The 25,326-nt window shown below is 45.8% G+C and overlaps 1 protein-coding gene across 1 annotated transcript in view; it reads right to left on the bottom strand.

The window, feature by feature from the left end:
* The window catches only part of STAG3 (STAG3 cohesin complex component), a 1,294,449-nt gene that overhangs the window by 1,177,841 nt on the left and 91,282 nt on the right, over nucleotides 1-25,326 (bottom strand). Inside the window, exons 2-3 of the mRNA XM_086945989.1 lie at nucleotides 11,404-11,616; nucleotides 10,677-10,785 (exon numbers count right to left, since the gene is read on the bottom strand). Of these exons, the coding sequence (XP_086802115.1) occupies nucleotides 10,677-10,785; nucleotides 11,404-11,597 (303 nt within the window). The 5' untranslated portion in view covers nucleotides 11,598-11,616. The remainder of the gene's footprint in view (nucleotides 1-10,676; nucleotides 10,786-11,403; nucleotides 11,617-25,326) is intronic.

Here is a 25,326-nt window from a genome sequence, read left to right as displayed (position 1 = left end):
CCGGATATAAGCAATACATTCATTTTTTATGAGGGTCCTCAGTGAAAAGGCGAAGTTTTCCACAGGCAGAACACGGTCTGAACAAAGACCTTTTTGAAAAAGGCATATTCTGGAAGTTCTGTAGGTTTGAAGAAGAAACAGAGCAGAGCTCAGGGAGACTCCCTTCACACAACGTGCAGTAGAAAATCTGAGGGCTTGAGCTTCTGAGAAGAAGGTTCTAGAGGGTGCAACAGCCTGATTGGCTGGAATGTGGACCATTATAATGAAATGGATATGTTACTGAAGTGAGCTCTCCCTCAATGCTTTCTATGGGCCAATGCAGTTCTATGGTACTTCAAAAATGTTACATACATATATATATACATACACACACACATATATATATATATATATATACACACACACAATGATGCTCCTGTTCCGCCAGTACTCGGCGAAGGGAAACCAGGCGGGGACCTCAACCTAGTCTTCACGCTTGCAGCAAACAAGACACCAAATTCGGATTTTCAAGTGAAAAGCAGAGTGAATTTATTCAATACAAAAAATGAAGGGAAAGATGCCCATCCATGACGCGTTTCGTGCCCCGAAGGGGGAGAGGAAGAGGAAGAGGAAGAAGAGGAAGAGGAAGAGGAAGAGGAAGAGGAAGAGGAAGAGGAAGAGGAAGAGGAAGAGAGAGAGAGAGAGAGATGGCTTTCAGCATTCAAGAAGAACAGGCACCGACTCCGTGGATGTAATCAAAGGTTTCTTTATTCACCAATAACAGCGATCAGACGCGTTTCGGCGGATGGAACCGCCTTGCTCAATATATATATATATATATATATATATATATATATATATATATATATATATATATATATATATATATATACACACACACACACACACACACATATATTAATAGTTTTTATGTATATATGTTTCTTACTGCTATTTTATGTACCGTGGGACTCTCACTTAGACGACGGGGAATTATTCAAGCATGTGAATCTATGAAGACACCCCTAATACTGGAGAAGTTAAATTACATTTGAGACCAAGCATGACTTTCTGCCTGTTCCCAATCAAATTTTAGCCCTTATTAAATGTAATAAGGCAATCCAATGTTATCCAACGGGAGAGATAGACCTTACTCGTAAAATGTACTCGCCCACTCACTATGGAGTCAGATTTTAACATGCTGAGCTATTTATAGTACCCACTCGCCCGTTCTGGAGAGTGAACTTAAACTGGCAAGGAACAGGTGTATGGTTCATTCAGAAGAGCAATAAAGATGCCTTTAAATCTTGTTTTTATCTGGACACATTTGCTGTCTGTTCAAGTACAGAGGGAAAATGCCAGTTTGTCTTTTTAACAATTGATGCTTCTCTTATAATGAAAAACAATGTTAACTTTTCTTTCTCTTATTATGGTTAGATGCTTTTGTCAAATGACTTATCTAACAACCATTGAGAAATGTAGGGATGTAAGATGCCACTTTATTTTCTAACACAACATTTCAACAGCTTGTAAATGAATGGTACAAATATTTCAAAATATATTGGGAATTACGAAAGCACATTTATTTTGCAATTCAGAAGTGTGATGCTTAACAAAGAATTAAATAGGAGTAAAAATAATCAGAACACTTTACTTGATGATGTGCAAATTACAAGTTTACAGAAACTCGATTTCTAGACATTGTACACTATTTTTATCAGTGGATAACAAGTCAGTGGGAAATTTTGTGGCCATTTCAATGAAAAATCTGTTGATTACGATTAAGTGTGCTCCCACTTCATGTCTTCGGTATGTATTTATTAAAAGTGATAGTAGCCGCAGGTTAATCTATAGAACAATCCATCACAAGATTGTTATCTTCTGTACTGCCTTGACATTCTACGCTCCCACATATCACACAAAGAGTTGACCGTTCACTGTGAATTCTCATGTACATTCAAGGTAGAACTACAATGCTCTTTTTGGATCCAGTAAGTGGAGTCTCTCTCCTCCTCCTCCTCCTCCTCCTCCTCCCCCTCCACCTCCTCCTCTTTGGAGGGATGAGGCAGAACAAAAAAGTAGGCCGGGTGATGTTCTGGCTTACATGAAAGGGAGTCACAACCTTTGGAAGGAAAGAAGGGGGCACATGTCCAGAGAACCAGCTTGTCCGGATAGAAAGTGATGTAAGAAGGATGTGCAGAGTGTGCTTATAATTCGCTAACCCTCCTGACGGATGTTATGGCACCAAAAAGGGAGTTTTAAATGCAAGAACCTAAAAGGGCAACTATGAAGATGTTCAAATGGTGTACACATGAGAAAAGTGAGAACCAAAATTGATGTCCTAACAAGGCATTATGAATGGCATAGGGGAAAAACATATGCTGCACGTCTTTAAGGAGCCAAGCCACTATGGGTGTCTTGAAGAAAGAGGGTTGGGTCCAGCAACAGTAAAAATGCTGAGATGGCAAAAAGGTAACCTATAACTGTGCCAAGCGTAAAGCAGACAATAGAACTTGATAGGAATGCAGAAAAATGGCTGGGGGGGGTTAATGGTGTGGGGAGCACACCATGAAACAAACTTGTCACAATGGCAGGTGTATACCGACTTAGGGAGGAATGCCTGGCTGCAAGAATACGGTTACATACTTCAGGAGAAAGGTCAAAAGCGGTCAACGGTCCCCGATCAATATCCGCACATGAAGGTAGAAAGCAAGCGGGTTCAGGTGCAGAACCCTCCCCTGTTGCTGCGACTTAAGATCATCTCGAAGAGGCAGCCCGACTCAACAGCTCAACAGCTTGTGATACTAGACTCTCCGTGCCCAATCCAAAAGCTCAAAAATGACTAAGGCCTGGTTATCCTGATCTTCTGGTCAGGAGTGGTATTGCTGGAAAGGCATACAGGAGGCCGGAGCTCGAGACAAAGTGACTCCAAGCAAAAGTCGCTTTGTAAACCTCAGCATGCAAAATTGCTGACATTGGTTTGCCACCGCTGAGAATGTGCAATCTAACCAAGGATCTTCCTACTGCTAAAAGAGATCTTGCACCACCTCTAGCTAGAGACAACATTTGTGATCCGCTAGTCATTTACGGCTGAGTTGGCCTGCTCTGGCAGAAGGTCTGCCTGGTGTTGAACCACTAGGGAAATGCCATGTCCAGAGATGGATGGCCTCTTGACAAAGGGTCCATGACCCTACCCTGCCCAGTTTGCTGCAATACAACATGGCGTGGTGTTGTCGTGAACACCTGCATCACTCTTCCCTTGACCGAAGGAAGAAAGGCTTTCAGTGCCAAGCAAATCGCCAAAGGCTCCAACATGTTGATGGGTAGCTCAGACCATGGGCCTCTGATCTCCACCTCTCTCAGGTGGCCGTCCCAGCTCAGGAGTGACACATCGGTCCCTACAGTCGGCTCAGGTTGGAGAGGGTCTGCCACTTACCTAATTGCAGTTTGTTAGCCAACACTGCAGATCTTTTACGGTTTCCTCCAAGATCTGAACCATGCCGGAGAGACTTCCCTGATGCTGTGCCCACTAGGACTTCAGGTCACATTGCAAGAGCCAGCATATGCAATCGGGCATGAGTAACAAGTAGGATTCAGGAGGCCATGAAGACCAATACCCTCAGTCAGCCGCACCAAAATCCAGGCTAGAGGATGAGACATCGGAGTCATAGCCTGAATATCCTGGACACACCCCTTCTGGAGGATTAGCAACTGTCCAGAAAGGTTCTGGTGAAAAAGAGAGTCTGAGAGGGAGTCATCTGTGACTTTGGTACGTTGGTAGTGAACCCCAGTGAATGCAGGAGGTTTGTCATTGTCTGAAGGTGGGAGACGACTGTCGGGGGCAAGCAGGCATTCAACAGCCAATCATTGAGGTATGAGATGACTGGAATCCCCAACCTCTGCAGATGAACTGTAACAAGCTCACCATGAAATCACAGATCAACGCGGTCTCCTCTGTCTGTTTCCTCACTCAGTGCATGCTACATAAGAACTTCAAAGGGCTACACCTATACAAGAGATATACCATGAAACAAGCCCTAATCACCAGCCAAATGGACTACGGCAAAGCCCTTTACGTAGGAATCGCCGCACACCTTCTACAGAGACTTCAGACCATACAGAATGCCGCAGCCAGACTCCTCCTCGGCCTTCCTCGACAAACCTACATCACACCCCACCTCAGGAAACTCCACTGGTTCACCGGAAAGACGAGATGCAATTCAAGATGCTGACCCACGCGCACAAGGCTCTACACAACTAAAGACCTGCCTATGTTAACCAACGCCTGAACTTCCACCAACCATCGAGAAGACTACACCATGCCTCCCTTGCACTTGCCCATACTCCCTTCATCTACAGAATTAGAAGTGGATGACACTCCTTCTCCCACATCACAGCAAAGACCTGGAACTGCCTCCCCACGCACCATCATCTTTCTTCTGGAATTCTGAATGGCCCTCAAGACCGGACTGTTAGAATAAGTCTTTGGGGCCTGCAAGCTGCTGGATTCCCCATTGGGTGATTAGTCACGCTTTATAAATCCTGATTGATTGATTGATTGGCCATAGCAATCACTTTTGTGAACATCCAAGGGGTGCTGGGAACGCCAAAAGGAAGCACGGCAAACTGATGTGGAAATATGCATCCTGCATGTCCAACCCTGCCATCCAGTCTCCGTGGTCGAGGGCAGAAAGGACTTGGACAAGCTTGAGCCTTTTGAATATTTCTTTCCTCAAAAGAGGATTGAGAAGGTACAGATCTAGAATAGGATAAAGTCCTACTTCTAATGCATGCACCCTCTATATGGCTCCTTCGGCCAAGAGAGGTTGCACTTGTTAACAGAACAAGGAGAGATTGTCCTTCGTCAGCCAATCATACTTCGGTGGCACGGGTGGTGGAGTAGTCACAAAGAGGAGCGAGTAGCCCCTTTGGATGATTTGAAGAACCTAGCAGTCTGATGTCACTGAGCACCAGTGGAGCATGTGATGTTGTATCCTGCATCCCACTGAATGCCCATGATGGTCGGTGAGAAACAAAAGTGGCTTGGAGACTGGCTGCCAGGGAAGTGGTGGACTGACTTGACTGCTGGCTGTCTGTCCAAAGCGGTCTGTAGTACCTGAGCCCTCTGAGCACTCGGCCACGAAATGATTCCGAAGCATCTTAGCCGTGGTGGCTGGGAGGGTAGGAGTGCAGTTGGAGACCCCTTCTGTGGCCATAAAAGCGGTGGAAGGCAGACTGGGGTTGGCCAGAGGACATAAACAAGCCCATCAAGCTAACCGGAGCTCTGCCGACCTTATAGCACTCCAGTACTGATTCCACCTTTTCTCCAAGGAGGCGAGAGACATTAAAGGGCATGTCCATGAGGGAAGACTACACATCCACTGAAAAATCTTTTCTCAGTCGGGTGTGGCGACAAGGCCATTGAGGAGGAAATCGCTCTGCTCAGTCAGTCGGGTGGAACCCACACTTTATGGTGAATTTTGCTGCATCTCGCCAGTCAGCAATAGCCTGGGTGAGAATGGCTCAAGCATTCTTAAAACCATAGGTAAGATTTGTGCAACAGAGTCTCATATCGTATGGGAGTAAGGGTGCAAAAGGCATGCTGTGCTCACTGACTGCAGTGCTAAGCTGGCAGAAGAGAAGATTCTCTTGTCAAAGGTGTTCAGCCTTTGGGACTCTCTAACCAGTGCAGTGGTAGGGACTGCAGCTGGGTTAATCGTGGACGCGGAGACCTGGACAACTAAGCTCTCCTGGGTGGGGTGCTACGTGAGAAAACTGGGATCCCCAGGGGCGATGGCAATGGGCAAGCTTCCTATGCACTGGAGTCAACGTGCAAGGCTTGGACCAGGCCACAAGTAGAATATTTTAAGGGCTTCATTTAATGGGAGAAGGTTTTCAGAAAGGGAGACACTCAGCTGAAGCACATCTGTCAAGATGTTCGTCTGGGATGCCACTGTGGGCAACTGAAGGTCAAAAACCTCAGCTGGCATATGTACCACTATTGCAAAAGAGGTTCCCTCCTAGGACGCTACGGTAGGAGGAGAGACCAAGCCAGTGTCTGGTTAGGAGTCTAACCCAACTGGCCTCTTCCAGTTGCACAGTTATTTTTCAGGGAACTGGTAACCATGAGGGTTCATAGTCTCCTCCCCCCGCCCCCCCCCCCCCCCCCCCATTCCCCCGCCTGGTCTCCTTCTCCAGGCCTGTAAAATTATTAAAAACACTGGCTCCGCTCAGCATGGACCCAGTCAAAGCCTCTCTGGCTCCATGTCGGAGACATGGATAATGATGGGGGGGCGTGGCAGCGCCTAGGGGAGTCGGCACTGGAGCGAAAAAAGGAAGGTTTTGGTGTCCCTAACTGCTCCGCTCCAGATCCAGGAAGTGTTCCACTGGATCTGAGGGAAAACCTGCCAGTGTGGATCCAGTGGGGCCTTACCCCACCCACGGGGCTTAAAGGCATTGCAGAACGGCTGGGCCACCCTAATAGGAGGTGCATGGTCTCAAAACTTTCAGCTGTGCAGGGGTCGCCAACACTTGGGGAAAATCGGATTCAGGTTCTGCAGACTGCAGGGCCTCGCGTATGGATGTTCCCGCATCTCATCCCAAGATATTGACGGGTGCGGTGAAGTCTAAAATCTCTTCGACTTCTTGTCCTTCTTGTGTTTGTGGGATTTACCTAACTTCCCCGAAGATTTTGAGAAGGATGACTGCTGTCGGGATGTGCTCTGCTAACAGTCCGGGGACCATCAGCGTGAACGGGACCTCGAGTGTCAATCAGCTTCAGGGAGCTTCAGAGAGCGCTCCTTCAGAACCTAGGAGCATGGCAGTCCTCGTAGGCCTTGGAGTCATGGACCTGCTCCAAGCACCAGAAAACAACAAGCGGAGTCTGTCACCAACATCTGCCTGCGACAGAGCCCAGATGGTTTGAAACAAACTAGTTTCTTAGGTGACATACCTACACAGCAGGAGAGATCTCAAAAAAGTTGGACAAAATAAGTCAGTCAAAAACTGACTGCGTAGTACATCAGGCCGGATGAGAGCTGTCTGGTGCGGAAAGGAAAGAAATTATAACAGAATGCTAAGGTGGCGCCTATGTAGGTACCGGACAAGTCACTTTGGGCGTGAACCATTCTACAACGAGCCGAACACCAACACCTACCAGCGTGGAGGGGTACTGTTCGAAAATAATCCGGATTGAGTCAAACTCGAGGGTAAGGAATCTGTGGCTTTAAGTCTCTATAAGATAAAAGTTTCAGTATTCAACATACAAATATTGTATGTCTAGTAGTCTCTCTACAGGTAAAGATGGGTGTGTTGTTGAATGATGCCAGTTTGCCTTGATTTGGATGCAGAATTTCACAGTGATCAGAAAATGGTACTTGTCGCATGAAGAAAAGCTGTGAAACCGGAAGGTCCTGGTCATTGCGATATTGGTCGTTTGAATTTCAGGTGCAGACAAACCTACAATAAACTCTTGGGAAATGTAGATTTATAATTTAATGTAGTTTTATTAAAAAGTGAACATGAAGCCTCTATTCTGTTCTGGAGGTTTGCGTATTAAAGGGTAAAGCATAATTTTCATCTCGCTTACATAGGGCCAACCATCTTGGTATGGGTAAAACATTTTTTTGCCGCCCCCAGGATCTTTGCAAAGACGTGAAGGAAGGCAGGGAAGCAAATGGTAATATCCTGGATTGGCAGTACTAGTATTCAAATGTGAACCACCAGTCTCTTTCCTCACAAACAGGCAATAAATTTAAGTTCAAGTTTCTGTTTATATATGCGTGCGGTGGTGCGCATATTAAGCCTGAAATTCTCACAGAACCAACTGATTTGAAGGCGTTACAGGCTTGGTTGAGTGGTAGTGAAAGTAGGGGACTAATCACCAAAATGTATAACGCTTCTGAACGAGAGAACGAGTGGTCGGATTCTCCCGATTAGACAAATGGAACTTGGTACGGTGCTCCTCATGTACCGAGGAAATGGGGAAGTCTGCTGTAAGTAGACTGGGAGGATTGCTAATTGCAATCTCCGTATTATTCATTTAAAATATCAAGACCAAGTTTATTTTTTATTTTTTATTTCAAATCCTTCTTTATCGAGAATACAAATAATACAAATAATACAAATAATACAAATAATACACAAAAGTACCAAACAAGAAATACAACAGCAAATATACAATAAGATCAGTTACTAATTTACAATAAGGTGTAGAAGCAAATAAAGGCGTACGGATGGCATAACGTAGAGTGGGAGACAAAATATAATGTGTGGTTATACATATACGAGATTGAAGGCAGAAGATATTATGTTTAACATACAATAATGCTTAAAAAGTGCGTGTAGTGGTTCTATATGGGCACTAGGGGAAGGAAGTATTGTTTTACCATCCACACATAATGTATTGGAACCGTGCAATAATGGAAGGGGGAGGAGGGAAGGCGGGGGGGGGGGGGGGCAGGCAGCAAAAACCTGGTGTTGATCAGTGCGTATATAAGAAGAAGAAGACTGCGAACTCACAGAGCAGGTACAGTTATTCAGTATGCTGTCACAAGTTTAATGCGAGACAGAATGTCTAAGGCGGATCATAACAGAGTTCCAGTGAGTCAAGACCAAGTTTATTATACTCCAGTACAGGTGAGGACATTTGGGCTGCAGGAGGACGCTAGATGTCCCAGATGTGGGCAGGATGGGGTGGATTTTATACACCTGGCGTGCAAGTTTGCTGCAATAGCGATGATTTGGAGGAAAGTGGTGCAGATACTGACTGAAGTGATAATAGAAAAGTCAACTGTACGTCAGAGATATGTCTACTAGGATATCTAAAGGGACTTAAGCTGTGCAACCTGCGCATAGTTGCTATTGCCACTCGATTTGGTAAGCAAGCTGTAGCATTGCACTGGAATACTGGGGCTCCCCCAACACTGGATAAATTGATTATAGATCTTTCCTGTAAGGAACAACTGAATGCTTATGACGAGGAGCTACCTGAAGCCTTTAAGCCTAACGACTTTTGGGCGCCGCTCACTATGTACCTGCTAAGTCACCCAGATATGATGCAAGTGAATGTACATAAAAATACCTATTAAGCTGAAAGGGATGATGTTAACTGACATCGCAATGAGGGAAACTATTGACCGTATAATGCATTGCATCTTTTTCCGTATGGGTCTGTCATGTGGGAGTTGGATTCAGGGTGTGTGGGGGGGGGGGGGGGGGGGCTGGATTTTGTCATCACAAAAATTTTGCTATTTAATAGGCGATTGTTGTATATTGATATTACAGCATGAGCGTATGAATGTCACCAATTTTAGACTTTGATTCAAATAAAAAGAAGTATTAAAAAAAATGTTTTAAAGTTCAGGTTTCTGTGGTAGGATCAATTGTAGTGTTCCTAAAATTGAGCAGTCTCAGATTCCAATGAAAATTCTTGCGATACAGACTGGAGCTGAAGCATACCGTACAATGGTGGCTGTAGCTGTAGAGCATAGTCAACTTTCAAGAACAAGAGGACCAGTGTTTGGTAATCTGGGTCTATTGCTGGTAGTGGAGGAAATCGACCAGGATGAGTGGGCCTCCAGATATGGGCCAGATAAGGATGTATGTATCACAAGGAAGCTACGCGTACTTCTTGGCCTCAGGTGGAAAAGCAGGTTTGCGGTTTCCTCTGAGGAGGCTAGTCTTAAATTGCCTACTTCTCGAGGTAGGAGGAGGGTCCATCTGGGCTCTTTGGTCAAAAGGACTCCCTAATCTTTGAAGACGTTACAAGGCTTTAAAAGCTGAAAAAAGGAGGCAGTGTCACTAGTAATGCTTACGTGTCACTAGTAATGCTTACGTGTCACTAGTAATGCTTACATGTCAATCAGTAATGTGGCGACTGCTGTGAAAGTTCTGTACTGCTAGATGACTGTCACTGAATCAAATACATTCTTATCTTTAAAAGTGAGGTAAACAAATTCCTCAGGGGTCTCCACTTTCAAGGACCTGTCCAAGGTCCCGAGCCAAGACTGCTCACAAATGGCCAGATCAAAGCTCTGGTATTCGTCTTAATGAGGTCAACACATATCGGCAGGTTCTGATCTGCAACTTATCTGTTATGGTTGAGCATGAACCAGGAACCTACCAGCTAAAGTCAAACTTGCGCCAGAGCTGAAAACCAAGGCTGGACATGACGGCATGGGCCTATCACAGGATGAGACATCATCCCATAGGGCTCCAGACTCAATGTCCTCAGCCATATAGGAGGACAAAGCATTACCTTTCAGGGGAGATGCAATCACCACCACCACAGGTATTGGGACTTCCTAAACACAAGACCACAACAACCCTGGTGCCCTTGGACTTTTCTTTTTGGCAAGTACTGAAGTAGCGTTTTTAGTCAAACATACTGTGTAACAACTAAATTTGGCCTTACAAATTTACTGCATTTATTTAAACAATAACGTTTAAAAGTTAAAATTCTTTCCAACAAAAATTCCTTTAAGAGTGCTGAACATAAGTAGACAAATTCTATTGTGAATGAATGCCATAGAAAACCCATAAAAAATAGATACAAAAAGAGCAGAAAAAGTAAAAATTCCTCTTCCACCAAAAATACAGTTTCTCCATATAGTTGCATAACCACAATATAGTTTACTATACAGAAGGGTGCCAACAAATGGGGAGGACTACAAACAGTAATTATCAGCAATGATTACCTGTGTCTTGCTTGGGGGTGTTTTTGGCATCCTCTTTACGCTTTTTTTCAGGGTATCCTCAAAGTCACTGCCAGTGTCCGACTGAAATTCCGACTCATTGCCAAGATCCCTGCAAAGAGACAACCCACATTAGAAAGCAACTCCATAAGAATATTCTGCTATAACCTAATGCTGGTCACCATAAGGCCAAAAAACTTGAATAATGTGGCGATTTTCTGACTTCCCTCAAAGTCCTTTCACAAAGTGTAAAATTTTAGACTGTCACCAGATATCAACATAAAAAGTAACCTGACCTTATGATGCTTCTAACAAGGCTAAACAATGTCCAGCATGGATACAAATTGTACACCTATTGACCCGCCAGAAAGAGGGTAGAGATTAATTCAGTACGGGGAGCGGATTTCATTTCAAAGTTTGAGGAAGGTAAATCAAAGAGGTAATATTTTAGTAGGTCCATAGACGGAATTCCTAAATTAAAAGGTTTGTATGCTGGGTAGAAGTCCTGTATTTAATGGCTAGCAATTCATAAAAAAACAAGGTTGCTGTAGGCGACAGCTAATTAATTTAAATGGCACACTTCTCACTCACAAAGGAGATGAGATGGCTAGAGAATGGTTGACAATAGGTAGATAGACATAGTGAACAAAGCTTTATACCTTCAATAGGTTAAGTATGCATAATTAGCTAATAGTAAATTTGTGTTTAAGTAGCATTTTAAGACACTCACTGCACAGAAGGCGCATCAGAGCCAATGAGGGACTCCATGTCTTCTAGCATCTGGACTGATGGGCTGGAAATTTCTGAGCTGCTTGCCAAGAACCCACGGTGAGACTGTCCTCGTGGCGACATTGCCCTGGAAGGCCCCGAGCCAGACTCGGAGGATGAGCACTCCAAGATACGGGTAGACCGCCTTAGTAGCATCCTTTAAAGCAGTGCCTTGCTGTTGGTAATAATAAGCCATACAAAAAGTAGATTAAGATAATAAGGTCACACAGACTGCTTTCTCATTGAATAAGGTGGGAGCAGACATAGAATGCTTAATGATCCATGCATTATTAAACAGCATTCAACACCACAAACCTATGAGGGTTCCCCAATGATAAGTCCAGTCAACTTGTATTTACTTGCACAAAGTAATAACCCTCGAACACTGCCCACATACTTCAAATGCTGGGAGGTTTATCATCCCAACCTAATCCCCCATTCTCCTTTCAGAACTACAAGCTTTAATACAAGTCAAGTCAGTTAGGCTTTATTTCGATATGGTGCATATCTTAAAAAGCAGTACATATACATAAAAACAGTCTAAAATGCATATTAAATAAGATACAAAAGCCTAGTAGATCTAATGCGCCATGCCCAACCTAGGAATTTCGCCAATCCACATGCAAACAGGGGCCGTGGGTCCGTTTTCAAAATTTGTAAGGCCTCCTTGTTGGATCTAGTCCCAAGCTCTCTACAGAGTGGTTTCAACCATCTGCGGCGGGGAACTACATAGGCCGAGCATTCAAACAACAGGTGGGGAACTGATTCTATCCTATTCTCACAAAAGGGGCAGAAGGGAATTGTCTGTGCCGGGACCTTCCACCTGGAAGTCAGATTCCCAACTGGAAGTAGGCCTACCCTAAATTTGAAGTATAGAGCCATGTCCCAGGGTTTTAAGATAATATCCAGATACGGCTCGCAGAAGTGCACCTCCTTAACCAAAAGGAATTCCACAGTGGTCCTACACAAATTAGCATTACTGTTTCTGCCATCAATCACCCAACTCCAGTATAACTTCTTCAAAGCTGACTTGGGCGGGGCAGTTCTAGTATTCCAAGCGTCTTCAAGGCCCAGGTCTGCAAGAAGGCGCTTGACTTCCCTTAACCAGCGGACCTTAGACCAGCCAGGCGTTGATAGAACCTCTTTTAGACCTTCTGCATAGCTGAACACTTCTGGGACTCTCCAGATACGCGCCCACAAGAGAAGAGGACGCAGCCTCGCCTGGTCACTAATGGGCCGTGTACCCATATCTAGGAGAAGTGGTAGAGTTGGCGTACTGTAGGGGAGCCCCTTTAAGTCCTTATGAAATTTGTTTTCTGAGCGGGATAGATGGTCCACATTCTGTACACCCCAGAGTTCTGCCCCATAAAGAGCTGCACTGACACCTCTTGCCCTATAGATGTCAAGTACCGGTGCAATGGGTTTGAGGGTTGAGGCACGCTGTTCGTTAAGGAGGGCCCACACCACCCTCTTGTGGGTCAGAAGCATCTTTTGATGACGACATTTCCAACTCAGAGTCGCAGAGACGAATACCGAGGTAATCGAACTCCTTGACCCTCTCGAGTGGAACGGAGTCTAGGGTAGGTGGATTGACGGTCTTCTTCGGGGGGTTTAGGATCAGGTACTTGGTCTTCCCTGTGTTAATAACTAGTCCCCTTGAGTCACAGAAGGACTTAAAGCTAGTTAGAAGACTCTGCAGGCCTGCTGGGGTTTTGGAGCTCAGGAGGGTATCATCTGCAAATAAGAGGGTAGGTATTCTCCTGCCAGCCAGGGATGGTGCGTCTGCAGGATGATGTAGCAGGTGCTCCACCACTCTGTTGACATACAATGAAAACAGAGTGGGGGCTAGCACACATCCCTGGCGGACACCTCTATTTACAGGAATTCGTGATGTTTTTTTGTCCCTGGTTGCCCCACCTGATCTGTGCGAAGTTGTCACCATGCAGCTTTATCAGCATGCTTAATAAGTATGGGGGAATTCCCAGTGCATCGAGCACACTCCAAAGTTGGCTACGTGGGACCAGGTCAAAGGCAGTCCGTAGATCTATGAATGCAAGGTACAGACTGCCTTGCCCAGTACAGCCACTTTCCAATAAAGCATCATAAGCCGGAATGATTGCTCTATAGTCCCCATACCTGATCTAACCCCAGCCTGGAAGTCAGAAAGAATACGCTTTTCCTCTACCCACTGCAAGACCCTTCCTAAAACCACTTTACCTGCCACCTTCTGTGTGGAATCCAAAAGGCTTATAGGGCGATAGTAAGCTGGGTCGTCCAGACTCCCTTTCTTAAAGATTGGGACGACCTCTGCGCCCTTCCATGATTCCGGGAGAGCTGCACCAGCCAAGCCAGCATTCAGTAAGGAAGCAATAAGTCTCCCCCACATCTGGATTAATGCGGGGCAAGTCTCCTGGGAGGCCGTCAGGGCCCGCTGCCTTATTGGGGACGAGACACTTAATCGCCCCCACCACTTCCTTGGATGTAAACAGGAGTTCCTCATTAACCTCAATGCAATCTATGGGGTACTGTTCAGTCAGGGTTACCTCAATACCCGGAGCCATTGTGTAGAGCTGGGAGAAGTGGTCAAACCACACGCCCTCCGCTATATTGCATGTTATAAGCGAGTCCACAGGTTAGTCCCTAGCTCTTATTAAGTCCCAAAATCCCTTCGAGTCCTTCCTTGAGCTTGCCACCTTTAGGTCATACCAAAACTGATTCTCATGCTCAGCCTTGGCCTTAGATATTGCCCTTCTATAATTACTCCTTGCAATGCTAATCAGACCTCCATCCTTGGCTTTCACCGCCTTGATTAGATCCCTTTTGGCAGCACGACAGGCAGGGGAAAACCAACCCACATTGCCCTTGGGTCCACCTCTTACGTTGCCCCTTGTGCCTACAGGTCGAACTAAGAACAGTTCACCTAAGGCGTTGATGGTTTCGGCAAACAAAGCGGGAACCTCATGCGTGCTGAGTGCGAGGGAGTCTAAACGGGGCATGATATTAGACATTATGGATTTTACTTCCAGGATCTTCCCCTCATTGGCAGCAATGGTATTCCATTTCAGGCGCCTACCACAGTTGGAAGGGCATACTTCGTGTGTTTTCCATACATGTGGGATTGGAGCTGGGGTCACACATGCTCAGAAAGGGGACAGGGACAGAGATAAAGGATTGTGGTCGCTGTCAGTAGACGGTAAAACCACCATGTCTAGCAAATGGGCCCAAAGTCTATAGTTCAAGAGAATAAAGTCAATTTGTGAGGAATGGCCTACTCTATTAAACGTATGGGCTCCGGCAGGGTCTGAGTTTGATCTGCCGTTGGTTGCCCTAAGACCATGTTCCAGGCAAAGGACATTAAGATCAATGGCACTTTGGGTCCAGCTTCTAATTGGGGATAGTGTGAGAGGGGGGGGGGGATACCTCTCCTTGCATCGTCCTCTCGGGTACCCAATATATCCTCCATAGCAAGGGGTTCAAATGTACAATTGAAGTCCCCAGCCAGTATGACAAGAGAGTCAGCACCACTAGATCTAAGTTCCTCGTCGATGCCCGTAAGGGACAGTGTGGATGTGCCACCCCTTGTTCCTCTGACGTAGATATTAAAGACTTCGAGCACCCTCCCCCCACATGGCCCTCTCACTGTTATTCTCTGCAGATCGGGTGATTTGGTGGCTATAGACCTGATAGAGAAACCCAGGGAAATACTTGCCCAAATTAGTAGACCGCCTGAGGGGCGGCCCCTTCCCAATAAGCGATTGTATTGCAGAAACAAAGTAGGTAGTATAATCCACCTTGTGACGTGGTTCCAAGCACCAAGTTTCCTGAAACAAGCAAATCCCGAAAGATTCAACATTCTAATTCCATTCAGGTATGCCAGTATTCCGTGCAAGACCCGCTATATTCCAACTGACCACCTTCAGGGCTACACCGCCAGCTCCTCCCCGCCCTAGCGCTAATTCGCTCACAAGGGGGCCATGCACAATGCTAGGGGCCTCCTCCGAGACCAAGGATAAAGTTTCCCCCCCAGGCACCGTCAAGGGTGACCGTGCATGCTCAAGATATTTAGCACCAACCACAGACAGGTGACCCACAGACATAGCGGGAACAAAAAGTGTACAAGTAGGTGACCTCACCAGTTCCCCTCTCAAGGTTGAGCTGTCACTTGATATCTCCCCAGATACCTCAGCATGCTTCTCCCGTAAGGGGCAGCTAGCATGTCAATAGCTTTGCCACAACCGATCCTTCGGCTGATATGGACTATTGCAAAATAAGCTAAATTGGGAGAGATTACCACGAGCCTGCCTGCCACCCCTGTCCTCCCACACAGGTGTTCCAACTGGCCTAACTGATAGATTTGGGGGATTAAAGAAGCTGAGGTCACGTATGCCTATTACTCAACCACTACCTGATGAGCTGTGCTCCCTAGTAGGAAAAGAAAAGACATAACTGACAACCCTTGGGTCCTCGAAATTTACTATGATGCAATCCCCGCTTAAGTTTTTTGGTCTAGTGCCGATCCAGCCAACTCTCCTTACATGAATTACCCTCCAATCCCAAGTATCCAGCAAGGGTCTATTTTCTTTAAGCCAGAATAAGGTCTTATTCAGCAATTCCACAAAAGACTCGTGTTTACCTGGACTAAGTTCAGGCACCCCTGTCAGTACTGCCACAAAAGGCTGGTAGTTGGGAGGTAAATTAGCATTTGGGACCATCCCCCCCTTAGGGCCCCTGGCTGACTGCAAGGCATGGGCTTGTACTAGTTTATCTATTTTAGGGTTTGTACTCTCAGGGGCATTACTGGTGGCTGGAGTGTTAGTGCTTGCTCGGCCAGGAGTGCCATTAGCCCTGGGACATGCTGTCTTTTTGGCTGTGATAGTATTAGCCTTAGAGGTCTTCAAATTGGCTGCGGCATAAGGTGCCAACGACTTGGGCTTCTTGGTTACCCCTGGGCGAGCCACAGGGTTAGATGCAGAAACAACCACCACAGGCACCACAAGGGCGGGACCGGCTATAGTGTTGGGTATAGAAGTGGGACCTTGTGGGGCTATGGGGGTCTCCCTGCTGTCAGGTCTCCCCCAGTCCCCTCCTCCCTAATTCTTAACTGTAACTTAATACACAATTTTAGGGAGAAGAAGTTGTCTAGGGTTGTCTGCTCTAGTTTATCCATCCGCTCTGACAGTCCTTGGATTCTCTCTAACACAGGGAGAAGTGGTAATTTCATCATTTTCTCTATATTTGCGATGGAGAGAGAGTCTGAGGGTGAAGTCCCTACAGGGTCACTAATCTGGTCTGTACAGACATTGGGCACTGGCCCTCCAGGTGGGTCCCCCCCTTTACTCCCATCAAAGTGCTGGTGTCCCGTCCCGCTACCTTTTGGGCACTACCTGTCCTAATGCCAAACCCCCGGGGTCTCTTATATGGTTTGACCAATCTACCTTTCCGTGGTCTAGCCTTTCTTTTTCGTTTGGTTGGAACTGAATGTATTTGTGCCTGTACTACGAGTGTAGGTAGGAGGGGTATGTCCACATGGGGAGGAGTTATAGCCAGGGACGGTGTGGCGGCAACTGACTCACTAACCGGGGGTCTGGGGCAGCATTGATTTCAGCTAGATTAACTTCAGCCGTCAGACTCTCCAACCTATCTATGCTAGCTCTTAGAGCGGCCACCCGGGGGTGATACAGGGGAGGTGAGGCAGGGATCAATGGGTCAATAGGTCGCACTGGGGATGGTACCAAAGCTATCGGACCCGCTCTGTCATAGCGATCTCCTTTTCGATGACAGTAGCCACACGAGTGATAAACTGATCCATGGTGCCGACCATATCCCCCTCTTCTCCCCTACCCCCCTTTTCTGGTTTTAGCCCAATCGAGTTGCCATTGACATGGCAGGGATGGCAGGACCTGGACACAGTACCTACAATGAGAATCTTAGTCCTGGAACGAGTGGGGACTTACAAGAGTCCTGGGTTCCTTTGCAACCAATTGACAGTTTTCAAGGGGGGTGGCCAAGCCCAGCCACAAACAGCCCCGGACGGCCACAGACGGCCCGCCTTTTGCCCGGGCTTAGCCCGGCGTCCCGCGCAGCGGAATTGTGGGCTAGTTATGTAGGGCGTGTGACGGCAGGGGGCGGGGCTATCAGGGGCGTTGACCAGCTGCTACGGGCCACGCATGGACTCTTGGTCATCCGAGTCCCTGGAACGCTCCTCGCCTGAAGCCGATGGGCTTCCCCCTCGAAGCACCTGGTCCTCCGTAGCGCCTTCACACACCACGAAGCGGGACACGCGGAGCGGGCGCGGCGAGGCGCTGCAGCGGTCCCTCCACACAAAGCACCAGGGCAGAACAGGAATCAGCAGACGGTGTCCCTCACACAAGTAGGTCCGGTGAGCAAACTGCAGAGTAGGCGACCCCCCTTTAACACAAAGGTTAGAGCTTGACCTGTATAACCTATGCCCAAGAATTCTTCATTGAGTCCCGGCAGACAATACTTCAAATTCTGAAGGCTGGGACTGCACTCCTAACTCGCTCTTTAATTAAGCAAAGGCTTCTAGATCCAAGGGCCCTGGGCCTCTATAACCTACACCCAACTAGACCTCACCCATACTCAGGGACCATTAACTGGGTCTTATGCATCATTCGCCAACCCAGTCCTTGCGCCCTCAACTGGGGTCCAAAGACTTTAAAAAGATGGTCCTGCATGCGTAGAGCCTAAATCTACACAAAGGAAGGTTGATCCAACTGTCTTAAATACAGTCTTTTACTCAATTGTATGCATGACCTCACAAATAGCTCAAATGAGTGAGCGATCTGCACCCAGATAAATTAGTGCTCTCACCACATTTCTTGGATATATTTGTAGAGTCCTCGCCCACAGGTACCACTTGTGGCCTGCTTCATCATTGGAGCCACCCCAACATCTAGTGAGTGGGCAGACTCTACGCGTTTGTAAGTGGAGCACTTAGGTAGTCAAAGGTAAGGGATTTAATGAGCGAGTTAGAATTGCCTCATAGATCCTAAAACTACGGTTTCATGAGTAAGGTCTTGGGCAAGATTAAAAACAGGGAGATGTCATAAGGATTCAATGGTCCTGGACATCAAAAGTTCATGTTTCAGCCATGTAACTGCCCCTATGGGTCAATTGGCTTTCTTCAGGACAAAGATTTTGCTATTTTAACCCTGCGTGGTATGATTACGCTTTCCAAAGATTTATTTCAATGCATTCATAACAATTTAAAGAAGCATGCACACAAAAAAAAAACCATACTTAGGAACCTTTTCTTGATATAGTCATAGCTGAAGAGAGAATAAGCGACAGTCAAGCTGAAGAGAGAATAAGCGACAGTCATGAACCATTAAGACATTCCATGGTGGATGTCATATTGCTAAGGCACAATATCTAATTAGAGTGTGATAAAGCATGCCAACACTTGTGATTCACCCCACAATGCGTCAAATCTAATTCCTCAAAGTCACAGGTATATACAAATAGTAGGTCCAGTAGACAGATGAAAAATAAAATTTAAATGGACGGTGTACAGCATCACACACAGAGTGGCAATAGCATCACTCTACCTACATGGAGGGATGGTCCCTGTAGTCAAACACCCGGAAAGAGGACAACTAATAGTTTGCTTTGCAGTCAACTTTGTCAAATGATCCTACTAATCGTGTGTGAGGGTCAAGAGTTTAAGGTACTTATTTTGTCAAAAGATCGTGTCTGTGACATGACCTGCATCTATCCCTGCAACCATGGATGTTAGCTTCCCTTGCGCTCAATGCCATTTAAAATGGCTTGCCAGCTAACGTCACATGATCAGCTTTTGTCTGTCATGTGATCGGATATGCTAATGCATCTGTGAGCCTAAAAGAATAGGCAATGCTTTTGGATAATTTATATAAACGAAGTATTCACCCATAATGGTGTTCAATATATAGTAGAAGAGGAAATGACTTGGTAGCATGGTTTAGATTTATGGCTGGGGACTCCAGAATATAGTGTTGCCCTCATTGGTGACGTCTGCGAAGTGGCACGTCAGTGCTGGGAAACGTGGGTCCAGTGCTTGCCTCCTTAATGACACGCTCTCCTGGATGATGACGGCTGCACAAGTCCGCCACACATAAGAGTTGTGTGCTGGGAGTTGTAGTCCCAGTATCTGTGCTCATGTTCACATTGCATTAGTGTCTTCTTTGACCCTTTAAAAATTGTCATTTATTTAACACAATGACTAATTAATACAGACATTATGTCCTCCAGAGAGACTCCTACCTTCTCGGATGGCTATATCCAAATAATTCTAAGCAGTCCCCCTCTTCTATCTACTTCTTCCACCTCTACCTCTATGACCGCCGCAACAAACACATCTCGAGTACTCCTAGATAGACTGGAGAAACTCAAGAAAAAGCAAATCAGAACCAACCTACCTGAAACATGTTAACAGAATATTTGAAATCGAATAGAATTCTACTTGGCCTACAGATCTGCAATATTCTTGCAATTTTTACACAAGACCTCAAATTTTGCACTGGGTTTAGCCATCCGGCAACAACCTGCTCACACCATTGGATGGTTTTAGGTATAGACACATCAATCGAACATAGCCGTAAGGAATTAGAAAAGAAATAAATAAAAAAAAAAAATCGCCAAACTTGAGAAATTCATCCTTGAGGATAGAACACTCACTGATGCAAAAAACCTCCTTGAGAAATTTAATTCAACAATCGCCACGTTTACCACCTTTGAATTAAACAAAAAAAAAATCAATAAAATACAAAAGGACATTAAAAATTACGACAAAGAGAAAACATACCCCATACCTCCGAGACACATTTTACAATACCTCATATCAACGACCTAGAACACGTAACTGGGGGAGATTCAGAGAATCAAACTAGAACCTTCTCCAACTCTTCAATACATCAGTGGAGGATTTGGGCCATGGTGATGGGAGCAGTATAGCTAGGAATACAAAAAGACCAACTGCCAATACCAATTTCCTGGGAGAACCAAACCTGCCGGAAGTTCTACAAAATGGGTCCTCCTCAGTAACCAATATCAAGAACAACCCAGAACCAAATAAACTGATTCCTATCTTTAAATCGCTCCAAACACATCTTGTCTTCACAAGAAGTCTCCCTTCTGAGCAAAGGTCTGTCCGTTATCCCCATAGATTGCAGCAATTTCTTAGACCTCCTAGAAAATCTCCTTCGATTATTCAGAAGAATTTGACGTAAACAATTTTTCATGGATAGACCATCCACTGCTCACATAACCGGTTCCCCCTTTCATCCCTCCTCCACCTTCCACCCCCTGGCTGCTATCATGCCACCAGAAATACTATAATTTGAACGATTAGTCCTCCAGGAAATCATGGTGATCAAAAATTAATTTGAAAATATTCCATACAATTTGACCCTTTTAGAGAAACAGGCACTGCTCAACCTTAGAAACAACATGAATGTGGTGATCAAACCAGCAGATAAAGGTGGCAGCACTGTAGTCATGGACAAAGACAAATATGAGATGGAAATAATAACTTTCCAACTGCTCTAACTATCAGCCACTTACCAAGGACCCTCTACCGACATCAAATCTAAAATCCAAACCGTGACCAAGCAAAATTAATGTAAGATAGTGCCCTTTTTCTGCATGGTTGCCCCCACTTTTTACTTAACTGCTGAAGTGCTTTGACTGGTTGTACCCTGGGTTCCTGCCAAACAGATACCCAGGGCCTATGTTTTTTGCCTCAAACTGCATTGAAAACAAAAACCAATTGGCACTCTTTGGTCACAGGTCAGTCCCTTGTAAATGGTACCACAGGTTCCAAGGGCACTGTGGCCAGGGAAGGCCTCTAAGGGATGCAGTGCTTATTGTGCCACCCTTAGAGACCCTGTACCTTTACACACACACACTGCAGGCTGCGTGTTTTAGTGCAGAACAAAGTGAAGAGTCAACATGGCACACATCCCTGTGTGTGATGCCTACAACCCACTGCCCTGGCATAGGTCAGCCACCCCTCTAGCTGGGTGCACTTTACCAGTGGTGAGGGTACAGGTGCATTAGCCCTGTACCCCTACAGTGTCTAAGTCGATTCTTCGACATTGTAAGTGCAGTAATGCCCTTTAGAGTAGATGGTGCTGGGATTTTGTCACTACAAACTCCACAGTACCATAATGGCTTTACTGAAAACTGGGAAGTTTGGTATCAAACTTCTCAGCACATTAAATCCAAACTGATGCCAGTGTGGGATTTAATTAAAAATGTACACAGGGAGCATCTTAGAGATGCCCCCTGAAAAAAGACCCAACACTAGTGTTCAGGCTGAGTGGCTGCTCGCCAGCTGCCACCACCTGCTGTCAGGGTCTGACAAAATGCACATCCTGGGACGAGGTGGCAAGCCTCCTCCACCAGGATGGGCAGGGTCCACGAAGGGGAAGCTTCAAAGGCTTGCCGCCTTTGAGCTTCCCCAGGTCTTTTGCTGCTTCCAGCAACTGGCCCCCACCCGTTCTGACCCCCACTTTAGACAGGAGAAAATGCGTGAAAAAACAGTGAGGAAGGGAGGTGTGCCCACCTTTGCCAACCCCACCCATCAGGTGGGGGCGGCGAGGTGAAGCACAACTCTCAGTCCCCGCCATCTTGCAGATGGGGAACCAGCCAACCAGATTGAAGCATGCACCAGTTGCCCACAGCCCGAGTTCAAGTGGCCCTACACCACAAGGTCTCCCCGCGATCCTGACTTGAGATCTGGTGATCTCTGACCTGCCTCGAATCTCCAAGCGAAGTCTGCAGCCTCTTTCTAGAGGATCAACACAACCAGAGCTGGTAAGAAAACCCCACGCCTAAAGACACCCCTGCACCCTAAGTCCCACGGCCTTTGGTGGCCCAACCAACAGTGTCCCAGCATCCCCAGGCATCACAAGTTACCTGTCCAACTAGTTGTCATCTCCAGAAGATCTTTGACCCAGAGCCTGCAGTCGGTGTTGAAACCAGAGAATCCCCAATGAAATCAACAGGGCACCCGACACCAAACCAGCACCCTACACCCAGCCGCCCCAGCGCCGCTGGTGGTGTGCTTTGGATGCTAAATCAGATCCCACATCGCCCTGACGCTAAAACCCAGGAGCTCTGCTTCCACAACATTGTGGCCTGCTCATGAGCAGGCAGCAACCGGAGACCCCCTACCCCCCCCAACCCCCCCCCCCCCCCCCCCCCCCACTGGATAACACTGGGCCTCAGCACTCTGCACCTGGCTGCCCTAGTGCCACTGAGGGTGTTTTGAGAGTGCATCCTTAACCCTGGGGAGGGCCCTGGTTTTAACCCCAGAATACAAACTCCCACAACAAAGTACTTACCTGTTAACCGATAACTTCATTTCTCTCCATAGGAATACATGGACTGTTTTTCCTTGAAAAATCTTTCAGGTGTGGAGTTGGTTTTTGTATTGACCTTTAAAAAAAACTCTAAAGAAATAAAAATTGCTTACTTACCTTTTCTCTAGGAAATGTCCCAGTGTGATATCTAGGTGTATCACACAGAGTGGAAAAGGTAATCCAGAAAGTAATCTGCAAAGTAATTCAAAGTAATCTAACAGTAATTTCCACTGTATTGAAAACATTTACAAACCTGTAACAGTCATTTTCATTCAGCTTGCTTGCATTGTTCAACCTGCCTTGAAAATAATATACACACTTACCTGTGCCAGGCTTGCTTGGTTCTAGGAAATAAATACAACTAACTAATATTTTTATACACATCAAATTTTTCTGAGTTTAGTCTTGGAGTGTATGACATCCTTTGCTGATTGAGTGTATACAACAAATGCTCAACACTAGCCTCCGATAAAGCATTACTGCTCGTCCACACTACCACAAATGGAGAGTAAGGTGCGATCTACCTTTACCTCTATCTACCTTTACCTCTGCCTACCTTTGGCATTCAGCTGGACTTTGTGCATACTATTCCTCTTTTTGGTATAGTATATACAGAGCCAGCATCCTACAATTAATGAACATAATAACTGAAAAAGAGTTCTCCTTCTTGAATAACCAACATCCCCGCACACCTGTTATCTATGTACTCCCAAAAATACATAAAGATGCCATCAGCCCACCCGGACGTTCCATAGTCTCTGGATGTGGGTCGATCCCTAAACTATTGGGCAAGTATATAGATGCGGTGGCTAAAGAAAGCTACTGCACGTCTGGACCACTTTAAATTACACTGAGTTGTCTGAATTTTTTCGAAAATTACGCCTAAAGAATTTCTTTGAGAACAATCAGAATCGAGAATTGAGAATTGAGAATTGAGAAGAATCACAAGCTACTAATGAGGACACCGGGTTCCGCACAAAATCTACTTTTACTCCGCCCTCCTTCACGGTACTCCCAGAACTACTAGCCTTTGAACAGGCAGTATTCAATGAGGTCGAACAATTACAGGAACCTACCCCCTTCAAAAATATGAAGGCGACTGAATATCAGGCTTTACAACATCTGCAACAAAACCCCAACATCGTAATAAAACCTGCGGATAAGGGGGGAGGTATTGTGATACTTGACGCCATGGCCTATGATATGGAATGTAGACGACTTCTGAGCGAGAGAACCAACTACATTCTCTTAGATGCGGACCCCACAGATGCCCTACGGGATGAAATCATTGAATTGGTGTCTAAGGCTGAACATAACAATTACATCTCCAAACATAAGGCAAATTTCCTGACCAAGTCTGAAGGTATTATACCGTACTTCTACATTCTACCAAAGACCCATAAAAATAAATTACCACCACCGGGACGCCCTATCGTCTCCGGGATTGGATCTTTGTTGGAGCCCTTTTCCCAATATTGTGATTTCTTTTTGAAACCACTTGTCCAACAGACTAACACCTATCTGAGGGACACAAAGAGTTTATTGGCTATGTTGAATCAAATAGTTCTACCAGAAGGACCTGTATTTTTGATCTCTCTAGACAGAGAGCTTATATACATGCATCCCGCAGGATGACACCATCAGGGTCATCAGAGACTCTCTTACCAACTCGGGATGGATATATAAAACTCCACCTTCCTTTGTAGTCAACTGCGCGACTCTAGCCCTTAAAAGAAATTTCTTCAAATACCAAACTGACCTGTATCTTCAAGCAACCGGAACTTCAATGGGCAGTACCTTTGCCCCTAGTGTGGCTGGACTTTATGTCCATGATTTTGAGAGCAAATACATCCTCCATGACTCAAATCCATTCGCAGTCAATGTAACGTTTTGGCGCTGTTACATTGACAACGTGCTGGTTATCTGGAGTGGCCCAGAATCAAGGCTCAAGGAGTTCCTAACGTGGATCAACACTTGCAATGAACACCTCAGATTCACGTATAATTACAATCCCAGTGAAATGATATTCCTTGACATCACCATCTCTAGACAAGGCAACCGGTTACAAACCAAAAACTATCAGAAACCTACATCAAAAAATAATCTCCTACATTTTACCAGTTTCCACCCCCGAACATTAAGAGAGAATCTACCATACAGGCAATATTTACGTCTGAGACGTAATTGTAGTGAGATGAAAGATTTCAAGAATCAATCAGTGGAACTGACCCAAAAACTTCAAACACGCGGTTACCCCAAACAGATTCTGGCCAGAAGCTGTAAATGGGCGAAAAACTAACCAAGGGAGGTACTGATTGAAGACAACCCAAGATGTCCAGAGGAGGAGATTCCCCTCACGTGCGTAACAACCTATAACTGTCTATCCACCAGCGTCAGCAAATGTATAAACAGACATTGGACAATTCTTACTAGCAATAAACACAATTGGACTAAACCCCTCTTCTCTAATCGGAGAGAGAGAAGTCCAAGAGACACGCTAGTACATACTCAACCAACCACAC

This window comes from Lissotriton vulgaris, chromosome 12 (assembly GCF_964263255.1).
Source record: "Lissotriton vulgaris chromosome 12, aLisVul1.2, whole genome shotgun sequence".
Classification (NCBI taxonomy): domain Eukaryota; kingdom Metazoa; phylum Chordata; class Amphibia; order Caudata; family Salamandridae; genus Lissotriton; species Lissotriton vulgaris.
The sequence above is the reverse complement of the archived record's forward strand: the minus strand, read 5'-3'. Positions and strand labels throughout refer to the sequence as shown.